This window comes from Trachypithecus francoisi, unplaced genomic scaffold (assembly GCF_009764315.1).
Source record: "Trachypithecus francoisi isolate TF-2019V2 unplaced genomic scaffold, Tfra_2.0 Lachesis_group12, whole genome shotgun sequence".
Taxonomy (NCBI): domain Eukaryota; kingdom Metazoa; phylum Chordata; class Mammalia; order Primates; family Cercopithecidae; genus Trachypithecus; species Trachypithecus francoisi.
Genome location: NW_022681457.1, coordinates 93,507,387 through 93,527,412, shown reverse-complemented (window position 1 = coordinate 93,527,412; position 20,026 = coordinate 93,507,387). Strand labels below are relative to the sequence as shown.

General features: G+C 42.3%; 1 protein-coding gene across 2 annotated transcripts in view; it reads right to left on the bottom strand.

The window, feature by feature from the left end:
- Nucleotides 1-20,026, bottom strand: part of SNRNP40 (small nuclear ribonucleoprotein U5 subunit 40) — a 53,110-nt gene that overhangs the window by 19,998 nt on the left and 13,086 nt on the right. For both annotated transcript variants that reach the window (XM_033227390.1, XM_033227391.1), the window contains exons 5-8: nucleotides 16,810-16,932; nucleotides 5,198-5,318; nucleotides 2,997-3,079; nucleotides 1,695-1,756 (exon numbers count right to left, since the gene is read on the bottom strand). In XM_033227390.1, coding sequence (XP_033083281.1) covers nucleotides 1,695-1,756; nucleotides 2,997-3,079; nucleotides 5,198-5,318; nucleotides 16,810-16,932 — 389 coding nt within the window. The remainder of the gene's footprint in view (nucleotides 1-1,694; nucleotides 1,757-2,996; nucleotides 3,080-5,197; nucleotides 5,319-16,809; nucleotides 16,933-20,026) is intronic.

The following is a 20,026-nucleotide window of genomic DNA, read 5'->3' as shown; positions in this document are numbered from 1 at the left end:
GGGACAGACCACAGTGCAGCTTCTGTGTGGCAGTATTAGGGCCCCAAATAGGGGAAAATCCTAGAATATGCTGAAAGCCCTGGCTAGCCCAAGAAAGGCGTCCTTTTTATAGGATGGTGCTTGTTTCAGTAGGGTTGGAAGAGAAACTCTAAAGGGGAGGATAGGATTAAGCTAAAAAGGGTCAAGACATTGCCCAATGGGAGCTAAACACAGGATTTGCTGTCAGGGGGTCTTATCATTCTTTACCAGGCCTCATTTGCAGCCCATCAGACTTGACACCTGGACATCCCTATTCAACCTCTGATTCTCCCCCAAACACAGGTTACCATAGACATGCCAAATACAACAGCATCTGACAGAAAAATTCTCTCCCTTCTGTTTCTCATTCAGCACATAATGCCTGAGCCAGTTTAGATTCATATTTCATAAAGCCTTAGCTGATTAATTCAGCATGGGGTGGAAAATACCTAGTCCGCATTTTGTTACACCCTGCACCTAGCAATCATTGCACTTCCCACTAACCCAGACACCGCTCTGAATCATCTCCAACACAGATAGGTATTACTAATAGCTGAGCTGCTACGCAGGGTAAAACTGGACTGCCATTCTTCAGCTAGGAATTCATTCATGTAATATAAACGAATTGCTTAAGCACTGACAAAAAAAAGCTCAAGCACTGACAACAGTGCCATGGGTTCACAGAAATGACTAAGATTCATTCCCTAATCTCTAGGAGAAAGTAACTCAGTGGGGGTACCTCACTTTGTCTGTCTGATTGTAAGATGTAATAAATGCTAATAAAGGTTAGATGTATGAAATGGGATTACAGCACAAAGAATAATTAGTTATGTCCAAGAGGTAATAGAGAGAGGGCGCCAGGGACAGTTTACGGATGTAACATAGAGGTGGTACCTAGAGAGATATAAGAGTTTGGATAACGAAGAGGGAATGTGAGAGAGAACCTGGAGGCGAGAGCACAAAAGGAGGTTAGAATATGAAAATTCCATGTGAGCAGCATTGTGACGGTGGGCGAGGTGGGTACTTAATATGTATTCAAATGAACTGAAGCATGGAAGAAGGAGGTGGTAAGGGAGACTAGAGACAGATTATGAGACTGAAATTTGATGGCAAAGGGAACCCAACAGAATCAAACAAATCGTTGATCCTGTAGGTCTAAAACGTCTCCAAAGTGGGCAGAAATTATGTTTGTCCAACACGGTTTTGAAACCCTTCATACTGCACAGAGTTTCATCTTCCAGCACAGTCATAACTCTATGGTCTGCTCTAGCTCCATATCCACGCTTTATGTATCAAACACAAGAAGACATCCTGCATAGCTACATCATTCTTCTTCTTCTTTTTTTTTTTTGGAGATGGAGTCTCGCTCTTGCTGCCCGGGCTGGAGTAGTGCAATGGCGCGATCTCGGCTCACCGCAACCTCTGCCTCCCAGGTTCAAGTGATTCTCCTGCCTGAGCCTCCCAAGTAGCTGGGATTACAGGCATGTGCCGCCACGCCCGGCTAATTTTGTATTTTTAGTAGAGATGGGGTTTCTCCATGTTGGTCAGGCTGGTCTTGAACTCCTAACCTCAGGAGATCCCCCCGCCTCGGCCTCCCAAAGTGCTGGAATTGCAGGCGCGAGCCACCACATCTGGCCAGCTACATCATTCTTTACTTTGCACCCAGTAATCCTTACCTGTCGGCTGAGCCAGCTGCTATTTTGCTTCCATCAGGTGACCAAGAACATCTCAGAAGGTTCTATGATAAATAAGAATCCACTGAATAGTAATATACCAAACTCCTCTTCGCAAGGCTGCAGAATCACTGAGAGGCTTTACATTTCCTAAGTAGAGTTTTAATTATTCTTCTCAGGAAGATGGTCAGTAATTATCTTATATTCTATGCCCAAAAGAGCATACTTTGTTATTTTACACCATATAAAAACTGTAGAAAATGCTTAACTTACAGTTAATTAGATTGAACCTGACAACAAAATTTTGTTCTACTTATAAATGGAGGTTCTCTTTGCTCCATTTATCTTGATACTCATTATTTTTTTTTTTCCTAACTATCTTTAAGAAAAATACACACAAACCCAACAAATAATAAATTTTGGGTTTTTTTTTTTTTTTTTTTTTGAGACAGGGTCTTGCTCTGTTGTCCAAGCTGGAGTACAGTGGCACAATCATAGCTCACTGTAGTTTTGACCTCCTGGGCCCAAGCGATCCTCCCACTTCAGCCTCCCAAGCAGCTGAGACTGCAGGCACACGCCACCACAACCAGATTTTTTTATATTTTGTAGAGACAGGGTCTCACTATGTCGCCCTGACTGGTCCCTAACTCCTGGCCTCCCACCTTGACTTCACAAAGTGCTGGGATTACAGCTGTGAGCCACCGTGCCAGGTCTAAGAAATAAAATTTGATTTATACAGTGAAACTGAATCTCAATGAGCTCTAAAAAAAAAAACAACTAATCTCTATTAAATTCTCTGAGGGGAAAAGCTTTTTTCAATAGAGCTGACCTTGAAATTTGAGGGTTTGAAAAAAATTTTCTCTCTCAGAACTTGGGCTGTGGTAGTTACTGAGGGGAGAGATGTATTCTTAGGGTTCTAAAACACGTGGTCGCAGGATGGGGAAGCAGGTAGGGAGACCATCCGGGTAACAGCTATGGGAGTTTGGGTTCCATATGGAAAACTGATTTAGGAGGTTAAAATTCACAAGTAATTAAAAGGCCAGGAGTGTCCTGTTGAAGGTGGTGTCAAGTCAGATGCCCTCAGTTTGAGGGCTGGCTCCATTCCTTTTGGGCTATGTGACTGGCTTCTCCCCAGTCACTATTATTTCTATTAGCTTTATTTTTGGCAACAAGTTTTGATTAAGAGCAGTGTTATAGGAATGAAGTCCATTCTTAGCAGAGCTACTGCTCTCTATCCTTAGTACCACCTTAAATGTTTCTCTGAAGTAAATGAACAGTAAAACTCCTCTGCCAAGCAGAACTCACCTTTTCAAAGTTGTGCACATTTCCTTGAAATATCTTTACACACCTCTCTTTGGGGGCAAATGGCCGGACATCCCAGACACGAACTGCAAAACAAATCCAAATAAACAAACCAACCAAAACAACTACCGGTCAGAGGCCTCCTGGGCACCCAGCTGAAATTAGTATCATGTCAATCAATGACAGATGCTGTTTCCTGGATGGGTGAAGTCCAACAAGACACACTGCTACCTGTTAAGGCTCTTCTCTTTTTCAAGCAGGAAAATACATCTAAATCCCAATAACTGGGGCTAGCTGAGGAGGCAGGAAAGAAAAATGTCACACTCAATGTTGGTAATTTACAACAGAATGCAGTTGGGTGTGATACTAATTTCAAAAAGATACTTGCAAGATTTCTCTGCCAGCTTAGAGTCACATCTAGCAAAGCTTCAATGTGACAAACTAAATACCATGAACTACTGTGACAATGAACTTATAAAAACCAACATTACATTGCCCTTTCCTAATTTCCCTCATATGGGCACCTAAGAGTCTAAAACTGAACACGGTCAGATATATATATAAAATATATAAAAGGTTAAATAAATCAAAAGAGCACTGTACCATACCAAAAATCAGAAAAAGTAAACATTGATTCTAATTCTAGCTCTGTTGCATATTTGGGTGATGTCAGGTAAACAGTAAGATTGTTTGTGTCTTGATTTTCCTATTCTGTAAAATGAAGAGAAAATTATCTGTCTTCTTTTTTAAATAATACTATTGACTGACTGATTGAGATGGAGTTTCGCTCTTCTTGCTCAGCCTGGAGTGCAGTGGCGCAATCTCGGCTCACTGTAACCTCCGCCTCCTGGATTCAAGTGATTCTCCTGCCTCAGCCTCCCAAGTAGCTGGGATTACAGGTGCCCACCACCACACCTGGCTAATTTTTGTATTTTTAGTAGAGACGGGGTTTCACCACATTGGCCAGGCTGGTCTCGAACTCCTGACCTCAGGTGATCTACCCCGCCCAGCCAATAACACTATTTTAAAGAATATTTGTAGGCAACAAACAAAAATAAAGAATTTATAATTTTATTATGCAGCCATAAGAAATTATTATATTATTTTTTCCTTATTTTAATATCAATTTAGGAAACCTCATTGTTCCTCATTATAAAGAATGCTAGAATTAGCTAGGCATGGTACTTGGGAGGCTTGCTTGGGCCTAGGAGTTTGAGACCAGCCTGGACAACACAGCAAGATCCTGTCTTATAAAAAAAATTAAGGGGAAAAAATTTTTTTAATGCTAGATTATATGTGTATAAACATCTATTGTAAGCAGTAGCTATAGCCATTGTAACTGACACTATACCTGTAGTGGAATTTCAGCGATGTCATTTTATTTGAGTATGAAAAAAGTATTATCAATCCTTGGAGTCAGACAGGCATAAAAAGGCAAAGCTATGAATGAACATTTGCTACTGAGAATACAGTCAAAAGGTAAAGATTTCCATTCATTCAACAAATACTTATTAAGTAGCCAATGAATGTCAGGTATTGTTTTTGTTACAAAATATCAGGGAATACATTTTAGTTCCTGACAAGCCTATAAATTTGTATACCAGGGCCATTTCCAAACTCCCTCAACATTAAGCATATAATCCAGCAAGTCACCTTACTTTTTTTCTATAGTAACCCATCCTCCCACCCTACAACTCAAAAACAAGTAAAGAGAAAGAGCAAGAGTGTGTTTGTGTAAATCCAGAATGTTTTAATGAAGACTTCTTCCCACACCAATGCTTTCAGAGTGGGGAGGGAAGACAGACTGTCAGGAAAGAGCAAAAGAGATCATCCAAGCTTGGTGCTCTCTGAAAACGCACAAGAACTGCCTTGAATAGACCCCTCTAGATTCACATCTTTCTCATTAAACTCATCACCTAGAGTTTCTAATATTCTGTTCGATACACAGAATACCAGAGCTGAGATGGGTCTTAAAGGTTAAGTCCAGCCCTCTTATCAATGTTAGAAACTGATGCCCAGAGAGAAGAAATGCTGTGTGCAAAGTCGTTCAGGGACAAGATAGAGATCTGAGACTACAGTCCTAGATTCTTGACTATCTCACCTAAAGTTTTCACCATTACAACACATTCTAATCGTCTGATGGAATCTGTGAGCAATCTTTGACTTTCCTTGGATCCTGGGAGAGATTTCCTCTCCAAAGTTACCTGTATTGTCCATTGCATTGGACAAAAGATAAGAGCCTTCAGAACTTAAACTCAGGCCAGTCACTGAATCTGCATGGCCTCTCATGGTGTAGGTTAGCTTGTTCTGGCGCAGGTCCCAGACCTGCAAAAACAAAAAGGTGCCCCCAGAAATCAAATTAATAAAAGCAGAGAAAGGGAATGACAAGAGACAAGAGTCAATTGCCCAGAGACACTGATATTACTCTACTATAAAACACAGGTTTTCTGTCAAAGAGAAAAACACTTTTTTTTTTGAGTCAGGTCTCACTCTGTTGCCCAGTGCAGTGGCATTATCATGGCTCACTGTAGCCTTGACTTCCCAGGCTCAGGTGATTCTCCCATCTAGGCCTCCCCAGTAGCTGGGACTACAGGAGCATGCTACTATACCCAGCTAATTTTTTTTGAAGAGACAGGGTTTCACCATGTTGCCCAGGCTAGTCTTGAACTCCCAGGCTCAAGCGATCCTCCCACCTCGTCCTCTCAGTGTTTGGATTACAGACATGAGCCACTATGCCTGGCCAACCTCTGTCTTTCTAAAAAGGTAGTTAAGGTTACCATGTTTGACTAGATAAATATAAATGAATGCATATCAAATGTTTTTTTTTTTTTTTTTGAGATGGAGTCTCGCTCTGTCGCCCAAGCTGGAGTGCAGTGGCCAGATCTCAGCTCACTGCAAGCTCCGCCTCCCGGGTTCACGCCATTCTCCTGCCTCAGCCTCCCGAGTAGCTAAGACTACAGGCGCCCGCCACCTCGCCCGGCTAGTTTTTTGTATTTTTTAGTAGAGACGGGGTTTCACCGTGTTAGCCAGAATGGTCTCGATCTCCTGACCTCGTGATCCGCCCGTCTCGGCCTCCCAAAGTGCTGGGATTACAGGCTTGAGCCACCGCGCCCGGCCCAAATGTTAAGATAAAGTATTAAACAAAAAAAAAAAAATAGAATTCAGAAAGGCTATTTTCAAATCATAGCAAAATAAAGAAAAACTATTATAGAAAAAAACTAAAGAGTGCTTAAAATGCTTAAACTATGATTCTTAGCCATTAAAAATTATTATAAACACATAAAACGAATAAGTTTGTCATTTAAAAAGGCATTATGATTACATGTTTAATTTGTGTTAACAATATGAAAAATACAGATACTTAAAATGTTTCATTTAATGTAACAATATGTGACAATAAATGTATATATATGTACATGTATGGGTACGTACATGAACACACTATGGAAAAGCACATTTATTAAAAGAAAAATAAATAACAGATTCATTATTGCTTGTATAGGAAAGGTAAGACACAGAAAATAACCTAAATGTCAAGCAGGAAAAACAGGTGGTTTATTAAATTATGTCTCATAGGCACGTCACAAAACTGAATTCTCATACAGGAGATAGCATGACAGAGTAGAAAGAGTGGTGACCTAGGGTAGGAATAAACTGGTCCTTGTCACTTAAGAGGTATGTATCATTGGTCACTAACTCTTTCTGGGCCTGTTTCCTGGTCTGTAAGATTAGCTACTTCTTATGGCTGTTGTAAGGATTATAAGAATGCTTAGCATATGCCTGGCACATGGCAGGTCCTCAATAATGTGTAGCTATTATTAAGCAGTTCCTAAAAATAACTCAGAAGACCAAATGTAAAAATATTTACATAATAAGCCGTTAAGCATAAAAGGAAAATACAAAACAGTATTTATCCTTACACAGACTACAAGTATGTAAAATACATTATTTTCAAGCTAACAGAAATAGTCTGGAAAGTCACATGGCAAAAAGAACAGTAATATTACATAAAACACAAATTTTCTCCCAATTTTATTTCATATTGCAATGTAGTTTTTTTCTAAGTAAATAAAACTTTTGCTGTTCCTTAAATCAAGACACTTTTCCTTATCTAGAAATGAGTTAGGTGTTACATAGCAGAGCAATACACAGGGCAGACAACTCCACTTTCTCCATCAGTAACTCACTATGTGTGGAGCCCAACACATTTTCCATACGATCCTTTTTTTTTTTTTTTGAGATGGAGTCTCACTCTGTCGCCCGGGCTGGAGTGCAGTGGCCGGATCTCAGCTCACTGCAAGCTCCACCTCCCGGGTTCAGGCCATTCTCCTGCCTCAGCCTCCCGAGTAGCTGGGACTACAGGCACCCACCACCTCGCCCGGCTAGTTTTTTGTATTTTTTAGTAGAGATGGGGTTTCACAGTGTTAGCCAGGATGGTCTCCATCTCCTGACCTCGTGATCCGCCCGTCTCGGCCTCCCAAAGTGCTGGGATTACAGGCTTGAGCCACCGCGCCCGGCCTCCATATGATCTTTTTTATATCAAGATGTTTGCTGCTTCAGTAATCAGGAAAGCCTGAAATGTCTGACTTTTTTTTTTTTTTTTTTTTGAGACGGAGTCTCACTCTGTCGCCCAGGCTGGAGTGCAGTGGCCAGATCTCAGCTCACTGCAACTTCCGCCTCCCGGGTTTACGCCATTCTCCTGCCTCAGCCTCCCGAGTAGCTGGGACTACAGGCGCCCGCCACCTCGCCCGGCTAGTTTTTTGTATTTTTTTAGTAGAGACGGGGTTTCACCGTGTTAGCCAGGATGGTCTCGATCTCCTGACCTTGTGATCCGCCCGTCTCGGCCTCCCAAAGTGCTGGCATTACAGGCTTGAGCCACCGCGCCAGGCCGAAATGTCTGACATTTTGTTCAAGCTGTTGTTCCTTCTCTTCTGAGAAGGTACTGTTGAAATCTAGCTTTGTAACAACTAGGAGAGAATGCACTTTGCCAACCCCTCACAGAACTTGTGTGTTATTTCCAAACTTCCTCTTTGAGGCCTGTACACCTTGTTTGTGCAGGGCCAAAAAGTATCCAGGATTTGCCACAAAAAAAAATCTACAGCAGGGGTGGCTCACTCCTGTAATCCCAGTACTTTGGGAGGCCAAGGTGGGTGGATCACCTGAGGTCAGGAGTTCAAGACCAGCCTGGTCATGGTGAAACCCCTTCTCTACTAAAAATACAAAAAATTAGCCGGGCATTGTGGTGCACACCTGTAATCCCAGCTACTTGGGAGGATGAGGCAGAAGAATCACTTGAATCGGGAGGATGAGGCAGAAGGATTGCTTGAACCGGGAGGCGGAGGCTGTAGTGACCTGAGATTGCACAACTGCACTCCAGCCTGGGCAACAAGAACTGTCTCAAAAAAAAAAAAAAAAATTCTACAGCAAGAATTTAAAATTTAAGCAAAACATTTTGCAAGTATCCTAATCAGCTGTTCAATGAAAATCTGTGCATCTGATTAGTGGCAGGTACTACTGGAGATTAAAAAAAAAGACATGGCCCCTGCTCTCAAGGAGTGTTCAGTATAACAAGGAAAACTTAAGACGTTTAAGCAAGTAACGAGAGGCCTATGCAAGGTATAGTTGTAAAGTGGGCAGAGGGGTTAACCCTGGTGGAACAGAGATGAGAGTGAGAAAGGGAAGCTTTCACAGAAAATGAAGTGCCTGAGCAGGGTCTGAAAGTTTTTTTTTTTTTAAACTTAGACAAAGTGGAAGGGTATTTACTAGGAGAAGATAATTTGTGGAAGTAGAGGGGCATGGAAAAAACTGCTGGATTGTAGGAAATTAGGCACCCAGAGGCAGCAGATGATGAGGTAGACAAGCAGAGGCCAGCTCATGAAAGGTTTTGAATGCCTGGCTTGCACTTTATTTCCTTCACTGGGGAGTCACAGAAGGGTTCAAAATAGAAAAATGAGTCATTCAGATGTATATTCTGGAAAGATCCTTCTGGCCCACTGGTTGACTGATTGAGACCGAGTCTCCCTCTGTCGCCAGGTTGGAGTGCAGTGGTGCAATCTTGGCTCACTGCAACCTCTGCCTCCTGGGTTCAAGTGATTCTCCTGCCTCAGCCTCCCGAGTGGCTGGAACTACAGGTGCGCACCACCACACCCACCTAATTTTTGTGTTTTCAGCAGAGACGGGTTTCACCATGTTGGCCATGGCCAGGATGGTCTCAATCTATTGACCTTGTGATCCGTCCACCTCAGCCTCCCGAAGTGCTGGGATTATAGGCATGAGTCACCGTGCCTGGCCTGGCCCATATATTTAATAACTGAAGGGATGAAACCTCATAAAGTGCAGGGATTACAAACATGAGCCACTATGCCTGGCCTAATCTATCCTTTTAACCATTACATTAAAAAAAAAAATTACAAACTGAACTCCCATCCTAACTAGAGCTCAGGGTTACAAGAAATGCCAGATTGCCAGCCAGACCATCAGGCTCTCAAGTGACACATTTTCTTCTTTCTTCATTTTCCTCTGACTCCCCAATCCTATCACCAGGTAGGAAGTTCCAAGAGATTGGTGGGAACAGTCTATCTGCTCACAAATATACACAGAATTTGTTCACCTCAGATTTTAAAAAGGGTTCCCATTCCTTATGTGTTTCTCTTTCTTAGAACAGGCAGTGCTACCTAAGATAGACTGAGAAACAAACAAAAACCAGGCTCTCTGAGGAGCATCTCCTAATGTAGTGAGGCAGTGTGGTCATTTGTCACGCTAGGACTCAAGACCGGTAAGCCTCTAGGTGCTTAAAAGGTACTTGTTAATTGACTAGAGGTAACAAGACAGAGTGGTAAGACTATTAGCCCTGTAGAGATAGAGTTCTGGTCCTGTCTCTACCACTGACTGAATGATGACTATTTGATCTTGGCCAGATCACTTAACCTCTTAGGGACTCACTTCAGTCACGTATAAAGTGAGGGATGGAGGTGATGTCCAAGGTTCTTTTCAGGTTTGACATTTCCTGAGTCCTTCTGATTGAAAAGGAGCCTCTCTTTTGCATGTTTAAAGAAATGTATGAGGTCTTTAGGACAACTAAAAATCTTCCTGAGTTTGGGAGAGCAATTACTCTCCCCTCTGCATGTAACAAAAGGGTTTCTTTCTTTTTTTTTTTTTTTTAAATCAGGATAGAGTCTCACTCTGTCATCCAGGCTGGAGTGCAGTGGCGTGATCTTGGCTAGCTGCAACCTCCCACTCCCCAGGTTCAAGCGATTCTCATGCCTCAGGTTTCCGAGTAGCTGGGACTACAGGCGCGTGCCACCACGCCCCACTTATTTTTGTATTTTTAGTAGAGACAGGGTTTTGCCATGTCGGCCAGGCTGGTCTGGAACTCCTGGCCTCAAGTGATCTGCCCGCCTTGGCCTCCCAAAGTGCTGGGATTACAGGCACGACCCACCGTGCCTGGCCATCAGCAGGGTATTTTTAATAGGGAGAAGACTACCTTCTAACTAAATTCTAACACACACACAACTCTCTCCAGTCCATCTCTGTTATACAAGAGCAAAAATAAAGAAATAATTCTAGCAACTTAGTTTCAAATATTGTATTAACTGCTGCTGCCCAAAAACAATATAGCAGCCTGTATCCCAAATATGAAACATCCTTATACTTGTTAAAACACATTAATTTTTCACCTGGAAATCTATTCTAAGAAAACAAATACAGAAAAAGTTTCATGCACAAATATGTCCATAGCAGCATAATCTGTGATAGTGATTCACATGACACAGCCTAAATGTCCAATGACATGGTTGTCACTAAATTATTTAATACTGTAATAATAAAAATAAAAATGATGATGATAATGGCAACTGACATATACTGAACACACTATGTCCCTGCCATGGAGCTAGGAATATCATATCCTTACTTCATTTAATTAATGTAACAATTACATGAGGTGAGCTGACAATTCCCACTCAGAGATAAGTAATGGAGATGATGAGGTTAAAACAACTTTAAGATCACAAAGCTAGCAATTAAGTGGCAAATCAAAAAATGATCCCAACTTCACTTAAGCACAGGAATTCAAGGTTACAGTGGGCTATGATTCTACCACCACATTGCAGCCTGGGCAACATGAGTGAGACCTCAAAATGAAAAAAAAAAATGGAAAGGAAAATGATTCTAACTACAATTCTAAGAAAACAAGAATGATTTGATAGACAGCAACTAGAGGCGGGCTTAGTTTAGGAAATACTTTCTAGAAGAGATATCTATGCTGTGATCTGAAGGTAAGAGAGCAAGTCACAGCAATGCATCAAAGATGGGGGTGGGGGATTCCTGACAAAGGATCAGCTATGTGATAATAAGTGAAAAGAGATCATGGCTGGGCACAGTGGCTCATGCCTCTAATCCCAACACTTTGGGAGGCCAAGGAGGGAGGACTGCTTGAGGCCAGGAGTTCAAGACCAGCCTGGGCAATGTGTTGAGATCCCATTTCTAAAAAAACAAAAACGAAAACAAACCAAGCTGGCCAGGCCTGGTGGCTCACGCCTGTAATCTCAGCACTTTGGGAGGCCGAGGCAGGCAGATCACCTGAGGTCAGGAGTTCTAGAACAAACTGGTCAACATGGTGAAACCACGTCTCTACTAAAAATACAAAATATTAGCTGGACATGGTGGCGGGTGCCTGTAATTCCAGCTACTCGGGAGGCTGAGGCAGGAGAATCACTTGAGTCCAGGAGGTGGAGGTTGCAGTGAGCTATCGTGCCATTGCACTCCAGCCTGGGCAACAAGAGTGAAACTCTGTCTCAAAAAAAAAAAATTTAGCTGGGCATAGTGGCATGCACATTTAGTCCCAGCTACTTGGGAGGCTGAGGTGAGAGAATTGCTTGAGCCTAGAAGGTCATGGCAGCAGTGAGCCATGACTGCACCACTGCACTCCAGCCGCAGCAGAGCGAGACTCTCTCTCTTGAAAAAAAAAAAAAAAAAAAAGTATTATCTAAAGAGTGAATATCATGATGTTTACATACAAAACACTGTGGTACAGAAAAGACTTGAAGGAAGTACACTGTGAAATAGTAACAGTGACTGAATTTGGATGATGAAACTACAGTGACTTACCTATTTTTACAATTTTTTTTTACATTTTCTGCACTTTAATATACAAGGTATCACTTTTATTACTAAATCTATTATACTTATAATTAGTTTTTAATAATGTTATTCCCAATAAAGTTGATTTGTTAAACATATATTTGAATGCAATTTTTGTATCTCCATAAAACATTTAAGGTAAATAAGAAGACAAATTAGGAAAAGTCTATAATGATTTTTTGTTTAGAAAAGAGAATACAGGCCGGGCACGGTGGCTCACGCCTGTAAGCACAGCACTTTGGGAGGCCGAGGTGGGTGGATCACAAGGTCAGGAGATGGAGACCATCCTGGCTAAAATGGTGAAACCCCGTCTCCACTAAAAAATACAAAAAAATTAGCCGGGTGTGATGGCCCAGCCTGTGGTCCCAGCTACTCAGGAGGCCGAGGCAGGAGAATGGTGTAAACCCGGGAGGCAGAGTTTGCAGTGAGCCGAGATCATCCCACTGCACTCCAGCCTGGGCAACAGAGAGAGACTCCGTCTCAAAAAAAAAAAGAGAATACAATATATGCAGTACACAAACAAGGGGACTCTCAGTGCTAGGTGCACTTCTAATTTAAAAATTTTCCCAAAAATGAAGCATTGGCAGAAAAATTTGAATGTTTGTGGACAGATTAAATGCTTTTTTAAAAATTTTTATTTTTTGAGACAGGGTCTCTCTCTGTCGCCCAGGCTGCAGTGCAGTGGTGCAATCTTGGCTCACCACAACCCCTGCCTCCCTGGTTCAAGCCAGTCTCGTCCCTCAGCCTCTTGAGTAGCTGGGATTACAGGCGTATGCCACCATGCCTGGCTAATGTTTGTATTTTTAGTAGAGATGGGGTTTCGCCATGTTGGCCAGGCTGGTCTAGAACTCCTGACCTTAAGTGATCCGCCTGCTTTGGCCTCTCAAAATGTTGGGATTACAGGCGTGAGCCAGCACGCCCAGGAAACACTTTTTAGTTTACTATCACCAACAGAGTACCAAACAATTTTCATCACCCCAAGAATTTCCTAACTATTCTCCTTTGTGTCAAACCTTTTCATCCCTAACACTTGCTGATTACTGATCTCTTCTTTGACCTATAATTTTTTTTTGAGAATATCATATAAGGAATCCTATATATATATAACCTTTTGAGGCTAGCTTCTTTTATTTAAGTTGTGAGAATTTGTGCTACATAGCACTATTGTCTTCAGAAGGTCCAGGAACAGTCCAGATAAAGAGTCCAAAGTAAGCCATACTATTGGTAGTAGGAAGACTTTACTAGCACAAGAGTATTATTGTTAGGTTAGTGTATCCCCACAGTGGGCATCAATCAAATTTGGTACTCTGTTGGTGATAGTGAATCTATGCAAACATTAAAATTCTTATAACTGTACACCAAAAATGTTTATTTCACTGTATGCAAATTTACATATCTTGAAAACTATAAAAGTTATAGCTTGATGACACTAACCTATTTTCATGTGCACAAGAAGCCTTCTTCTAGTGATTCTGATGCCAATGAGCTCCCATCTCCATTCTGGGAAATACTGTGCATAGCTATTAAAGTTGATCTAAATTTCCATGTTCTGATTCTTCATTCTCCAAATATTTATATGATGGAAAAGGGATGGGAAGTTCAATTTTGGAAAACCTAAATTCTTAGCTACCTATCAGACATTCAAGTGGGGGATACTGAACAGCTAGTTGTTCACAGGGACCTGAAGCTTAAGATCTGGGGTGGGAAAACTGTCATCAGCAGAGGGATGGAGTCGTGGAAGTAGACGAGATTTGTCTTGGGGAATGTACACAGTGAAAAAAGCAAAGGGCCCTTGGCGAATAATGATATTTCAAGACTCCACAGACAGAGTGCTCATAATGGTATGTAGAGAAGGAGAAGGACCTACCAGACGGATAGGACAGTCTTTTGTCACAGAACTCAGGGAAGAGAGAAGACCAGGTCTATGGTACAGAGCGATTATGTTAAAAAACAAACACACACACACACAAACAAAAAAACCCAGACCATTTCGAATGAAGAATGAATGGTATGTGAGGAACTGAAGACAGTGAGTGCAGAAACATCTCCAGGGGATTCCTCTAAGTATTAAGAGTATAACTCTAGAAAGAAACTCTGGAATTTGAACTGAGGTTCCATCACTTATTAGCTGTGTAACCTGGGGTTAAGCTGTTGTGCCTCTTTTAGCTTAGTTTCCTCATCTGTACAATCACATCAGTAGGATTTATTTCATGAGGTTGTAAGGTCAGTCTTTAAGATCCGTGAGGAGGCCAATAGTGAAGCTTAAATTAATTAATGATGTAAAGCTCTGAGAACAACAACTGGCAGAATATAAGCACTATGTGTTAGATGATGGTGATAGCAATATTATCACCACCACCATCATCCTTTTTAAGAAGTTTTGGGCCAGCCAGGGTGGCTCACGCCTGTAATCCCAGCATTTCAGGAAGCTGAGGTGGATGGATCACCTGAGGTCAGGAGTTCGAGACCAGCCTGACCAACATGGAGAAACCCTGTCTCTACCAAAAATACAAAATTAGCCAGGCATGGTGGCACATGCCTGTAATCCCAACTACAGGAGGCTGAGGCAGGATAATCACTTGAACCCAGGAGGTGGAGGATGCAGTAAGCCGAGATCGTGCCATTGCACTTCAGCCTGGGCAACAAGAGTGAAACTCTACCTTAAATAAATAAAATAGTTTGGTTGCAAAGGGAAAGATTTACAGGGCAATATGAGGAGGGGATATGGAGTCAAAGGAAGAATTTTTTTTTTTTTTTTTGGCCACCCAGAGAAGAGACCTAAGCATGAAGAAATACTCATAAGAAAGTAGAAAAGAAAGGCCGGATGCAGTGGCTCATGCCTGTAATCCCAGCACTTTGGGAAGCTGAGGCGGGTGGATCACGAGGTCAGGAGATCGAGACGATCCTGGCTAACTTGGTGAAACCACGTCTCTACTAAAAATACAAAAAATTAGCCAGGCATGGTAGCACACGCCTGTAGTCCCAGCTACTCAGGAGGCTGAAGGCAAGAGAACTGCTTGAACCCAGGAGGTGGAAGTTGCACTGAGCCGAGATTATGCCACTGCATTCAAGCCTTGGCGACAGAGTGAGACTCCGTCTCAAAAAAAAGAAAAGTAGAAAAGAAGAGGTTGAAAGAAGGGATGAATGATTGAAACCCTCACATTTAAAGCACTACCTTTAGGCCAGGAGCAGTGGCTCACATCTGTAATTCCAGCACTTTGGGAGGCTGAGGCAGGTGGATCACGAGGTCAGGAGTTCAAGATAAACCTGGCCAACATGGTAAAACCCTGTCTCTACTAAAAATACAAAAATTAGCTGGACATGTTGGCACATGCCTGTAATCCCAGATACTCAGGAGGCTGAGGAAGGAGAATTGCTTGAACTGGGACACAGGAGGCAGAGGTTGCAGTGAACTGAGATAGCCCCACTGCACTCCAGCCTGGCCTACAGACACAAACAAACAAACAAACAGACTATCTTTATTTCTGGAGATGGAGTCTTGCTCTGTGGCCAGGCTGGAGTGCAGTGGTGTGATCTCTGCTCACTGCAACCTCCGACTCCCAGGTTCAAGTAATTCTCCTGCCTCAGCCTCCCGAGTAGCTGGGATTACAGGCACACACCACCACATTTGGCTAATTTTTGTATTTTTAGTAGAGACGAGGTTTCACCATGTTGGCCAGGATGGTCTCGGTGTCCTGACCCTGTGATCCTCCTGCCTCAGCCTCCCAAAGTGTTGGGATTACAGGCCTGAGCCACCGCACCTGGCCAAAAGCAAGGATATTTCATCCAAAGTAACAGCAAAGGAAACAACGAGGGATGGAAATACAGTACAACTTCTAGGAAAGGACAACACAGAAAGTTGAGTATTTATCTGACAGTTACTATTCTCACTATAAAGCAGAAGGTAAGGTCAAAGTCGTTAAGATCCCCAAGGAAGCCAATAGGAAAGGAAGACAGAAGCCGTGCAGGACCAAAATAACACATTTCCTGGCACTTGTTATGTCCAGGAATTCTGCTAAGTGCTCTTATCAGTCAGGCTCATTTAATCCCCACAATGGTATGTGGTAGATGCCAGTGTTTTTGTTATCACTACCCCCTCAGCATTCACACAAGAAAAGCTTAAAGAAGGTGCTTGAAGTCACAAAACTAGAAAATGGTGAAACTGGGATCAGAACTCAAGTCAATTACTTGAAAGTTTGAGCTACACTGTACTGCCATATGGTCTATTGCCTCTTTAATATCATTACTTTCTCTCATTCTTAGAGAAACTTAGAAAACTTCCTTTCCATAGTGTCAAAAAGAAAAACACAGTGAGAGATGAGGATACAAAATCACAAACTGAGTCACTGCTCCCATTAAACCAAGATGGTTAAAAAAAGATTCTGAATGTCTTTAAAAGGAAATGTACGCTTTATTTTCTACATAGTCCTGCCCCTACAGAGACTTCACACTTCACATTAAGTGCCTGGTCCCTGACAGCATTTATAAGATCTGCAATGCAACCTTTAATTTAGGAAGTCAATGAAGACAGGAGAAAAAGAAAGTAAGTTCCAAGTTACTATTTTCCTTTCAGTTGGTATTAAGTGCAAAGCTACCACAATTTCAGAAGTTTGAAAAAATTCGTTTCTAAGTGCAGATGGGTGAAATGGAAATATATCATAAACATCAAACATACCTTGATATCATTGTCTATTCCACCAGAAATAATCTGATCACTTGTGTCATTGAAGGTCACAGCTAACACCTGGTACGTGTTCTGAAATGTCTGGATGGCTGCTTTCTTCCGGATGTCCCAAAGCTGAAGCAAAGGACAACAGAGTATATCATTAACATTATTCTAAGAAGCAACTGCACAGTACAAATATCTCTAAGTACAAGGACTTTGTGAACATGAACACATCTATAATTGGGATCCCATTTCACTAACTCCTGGATATCCTAATAACACACATGGTAAGCAGTGTCCTCAATTTTGCCAAGACATTTGAAGGCTGGTGAAACAAAATTTCAGTTATATTTTCAGACTTCTTTGTTAAAGTGAATAAACACAGTTAAATCAACATACTCTTAGAATGGAATTCCCCAAATTACTTGGTTCATATATTTTTTAGGACAACAAGGGTATCAGACAATTTTTTCAAACTGTAGATACTAATTCATTAGTGGGCTGCAACCCACATTTTAAAAAATAGAGAACGGGTACGTCAGTGAAAATAATAATAAACAATGACAAAAGCTTGTCCTTCCACAAAACAACAAATTAACCAGCAAAAACCTGTCAGAATCAACTGTCGGAACTCTCACAACTAATCAAAAGTTTATAGTAACCAGGCAAACCCTTAATGAGGAAAAAGGAAACAAAAAACTGAGTCCCAGTAAAAGGGTTTTGTAGTGTTTTAACTTGTGCTGGCTCTGTCTCCCGCTCAGCAACAGCTTTGAAGATAACCCATATTCCCAGTATGGTTTCCTAGTACTGAGGAAGCAAAGGGGGGCCTATTTCTTATTGTCAAAGAATAAACAATAAAAATTGTTTATTTTTACCTGTCTGGTGGCTCCCTGAAAGATAAGCTCAAAGGACTTACATTTATTTTGCCTAACTTGGAACTTTCCTTGAAAACATTCAAAGGAAAGGATGTTATTAGCCCCTGGTGCCTGGGGGCAAGGAAAAACAGTTGGGGCAAAAACACAAACCAAAAACCTTGGGAGGAAGGGCTGGGGAAGGAGACAATTTGGGGAGTAAGAGCTTTGAAAACACCGACATATTCCTGGCTATCTATCTTATCTCTATCTATCTATCTATCTATCTATCTATCTATCTAACTACAGAGTCTCCCTCTGTCACCCAGGCCGGAGTGTAGTGGTGTGATCTCGGCTCACTGCAACCTCCACCTCACAGGCTCAAGCGATTCTCATGTCTCAGCCTCCCGAGTAGGTGGGATTACAGGCGTGTGCCACTATGCCCAGCTAATTTTTGTATTTTTAGTAGAGACAGGGTTTCGCCATGTTGACCAGGCTGGTCTCACACTCCTGGCCTCAAGTGATCTGTCTGCCTCGCCCTCCTAAAGTGCTATGATTACAGGCATGAGCCACCATGCCTGGCCTATCCCTGGCAATCTAGACCACTTGCATGTCCAGGGCTGGGCACATACTTAGAAAAGATCTGAGAAGGCCGTAAGCTCTCTGGTTGACCTTCAGGCTCTGCACAAGCAGGAAGTGAAAGCTAAGGAGAGATGTAAACTGCACAGCAAGGAGTTGAAGGCAGGCTCCAACATACCAAAAGACAATCTGCAAAGACTGGGAGAGTTTTTGTTCTTGTTGTTGTAGGTAATTTAGGAAACTTCTGTCATTCACTAGCTGACCACTAAGCTAACAAAAAAAGAATTCAGTGGTAACACAGGACAAAGAACACAAACTTTACAAAAGTAGTTCAAAAATTCACTAAACAGGCCAGGTGTGACAGCTCACACCTGTAATCCTAGCATTTTGGGAGGCCGAGGTGGATGGATCACTTGAGGTCAGGAGTTCGAGACCAGTGTGGCCAACATGATAAAACCCTGTTTCTACTAAAAATACAAAAATTAGCTGGTCATGGTGGTGTGCCCCTGTAACCCCAGCTACTCAGGAAGCTGAGGCACAAGAATCACTTGAACCCAGAGAGTAGAGGCTGCAGTGAGCTGAGATCACACCATTGCACTCAGAGCTACAGAGCAAGACTTCGTCTCAAAAACCAACCAACCAACCAATCAACCACCCACCCACCCACCCACCCTCACCCTGCCCCAACCCATAGAAAGTCACTAAACAAACAACTACAACAAACAGCTCTGGGGACCTAATTTCCAAAGTTGCCATGCTATAATACTTAAATACCTAGTTTTCAAAAAATATAACGCATGCAAAGAAGCAAGTAACTATGGTCCACATAGAAGGAAAAAGTAGTCTTCTCAAAAAATTGTGCTAAGACAACTGGCTAACCACATGCCAAAGAATGAAGGTAAGCCCCTGCCTAACGTGATACACAAAAATTAATTCAACATGGATCAAGGACCTAAATGTAAGAGCTAAAAACTGTAAAATTCTTAGAGGGCCAGGTGTGGTGGCTTATGCCTGTAACCCCAGCACTTTCGGAGGCCGAGACAGGAGGATGGCTTTAGCCCAGGAGTTAGCGACCAGCCTGAGCAACATGGTGATTCCTCGTCTCTACAAAATAAAAACAAAAAGTTGCGTGTGGTTGTATATGCCTGTAGTCCCAGCTACTTGGGAGGCTGAGATGGGAGGATCGACTGGGCCAGGAAGGTTGAGGCTGCAGTGAGCTGTGATTGCGGCTCTGTACTCCAGCTTGGGTGAGACTGGCAGGATCTCAGCTCACTGAAACCTCTGCTTCCGTGTTCCAGCAATTGTCCTGCTTCAGCTTCCTGGGTAGCTGGGATTACAGGTATGCGCCACCACGCCCAGCTAATTTTTGTATTTTTAGTAGAGACAGACAGGGGTTTCACCATGTTGGCCAGGCTGGTCTCAAACTCCTGACCTCAGGTGATATGCCTGCCTCGGCCTCCCAAAGTGGTGGGATTACAGGCGTGAGCCACTGCACCCGGCCAAGACCCCATCTTTTAAACAAACAAACCCTTATAGCTCTACATTTTTAAAGCGTGGATAACACAGAGAGGGCTCAGAGATGTTTCAATAAATGAATGACACACTTCAGAAGATGAACCACAAGTAAATGTTCTAAGAGTATGGGTCGTTTCATTTAGCAGAAAGAGATTTTGGGGTGACTGTTCCAAGTTTTAAAGGGCTGGCATCAAAAACAAAGGAATCAGCCATGGAACCTTAGTGAAGGTAACAGGCTTAAATTCAATCCTGTAGTCAACAAGGACAGTCTTGAGTAGGAT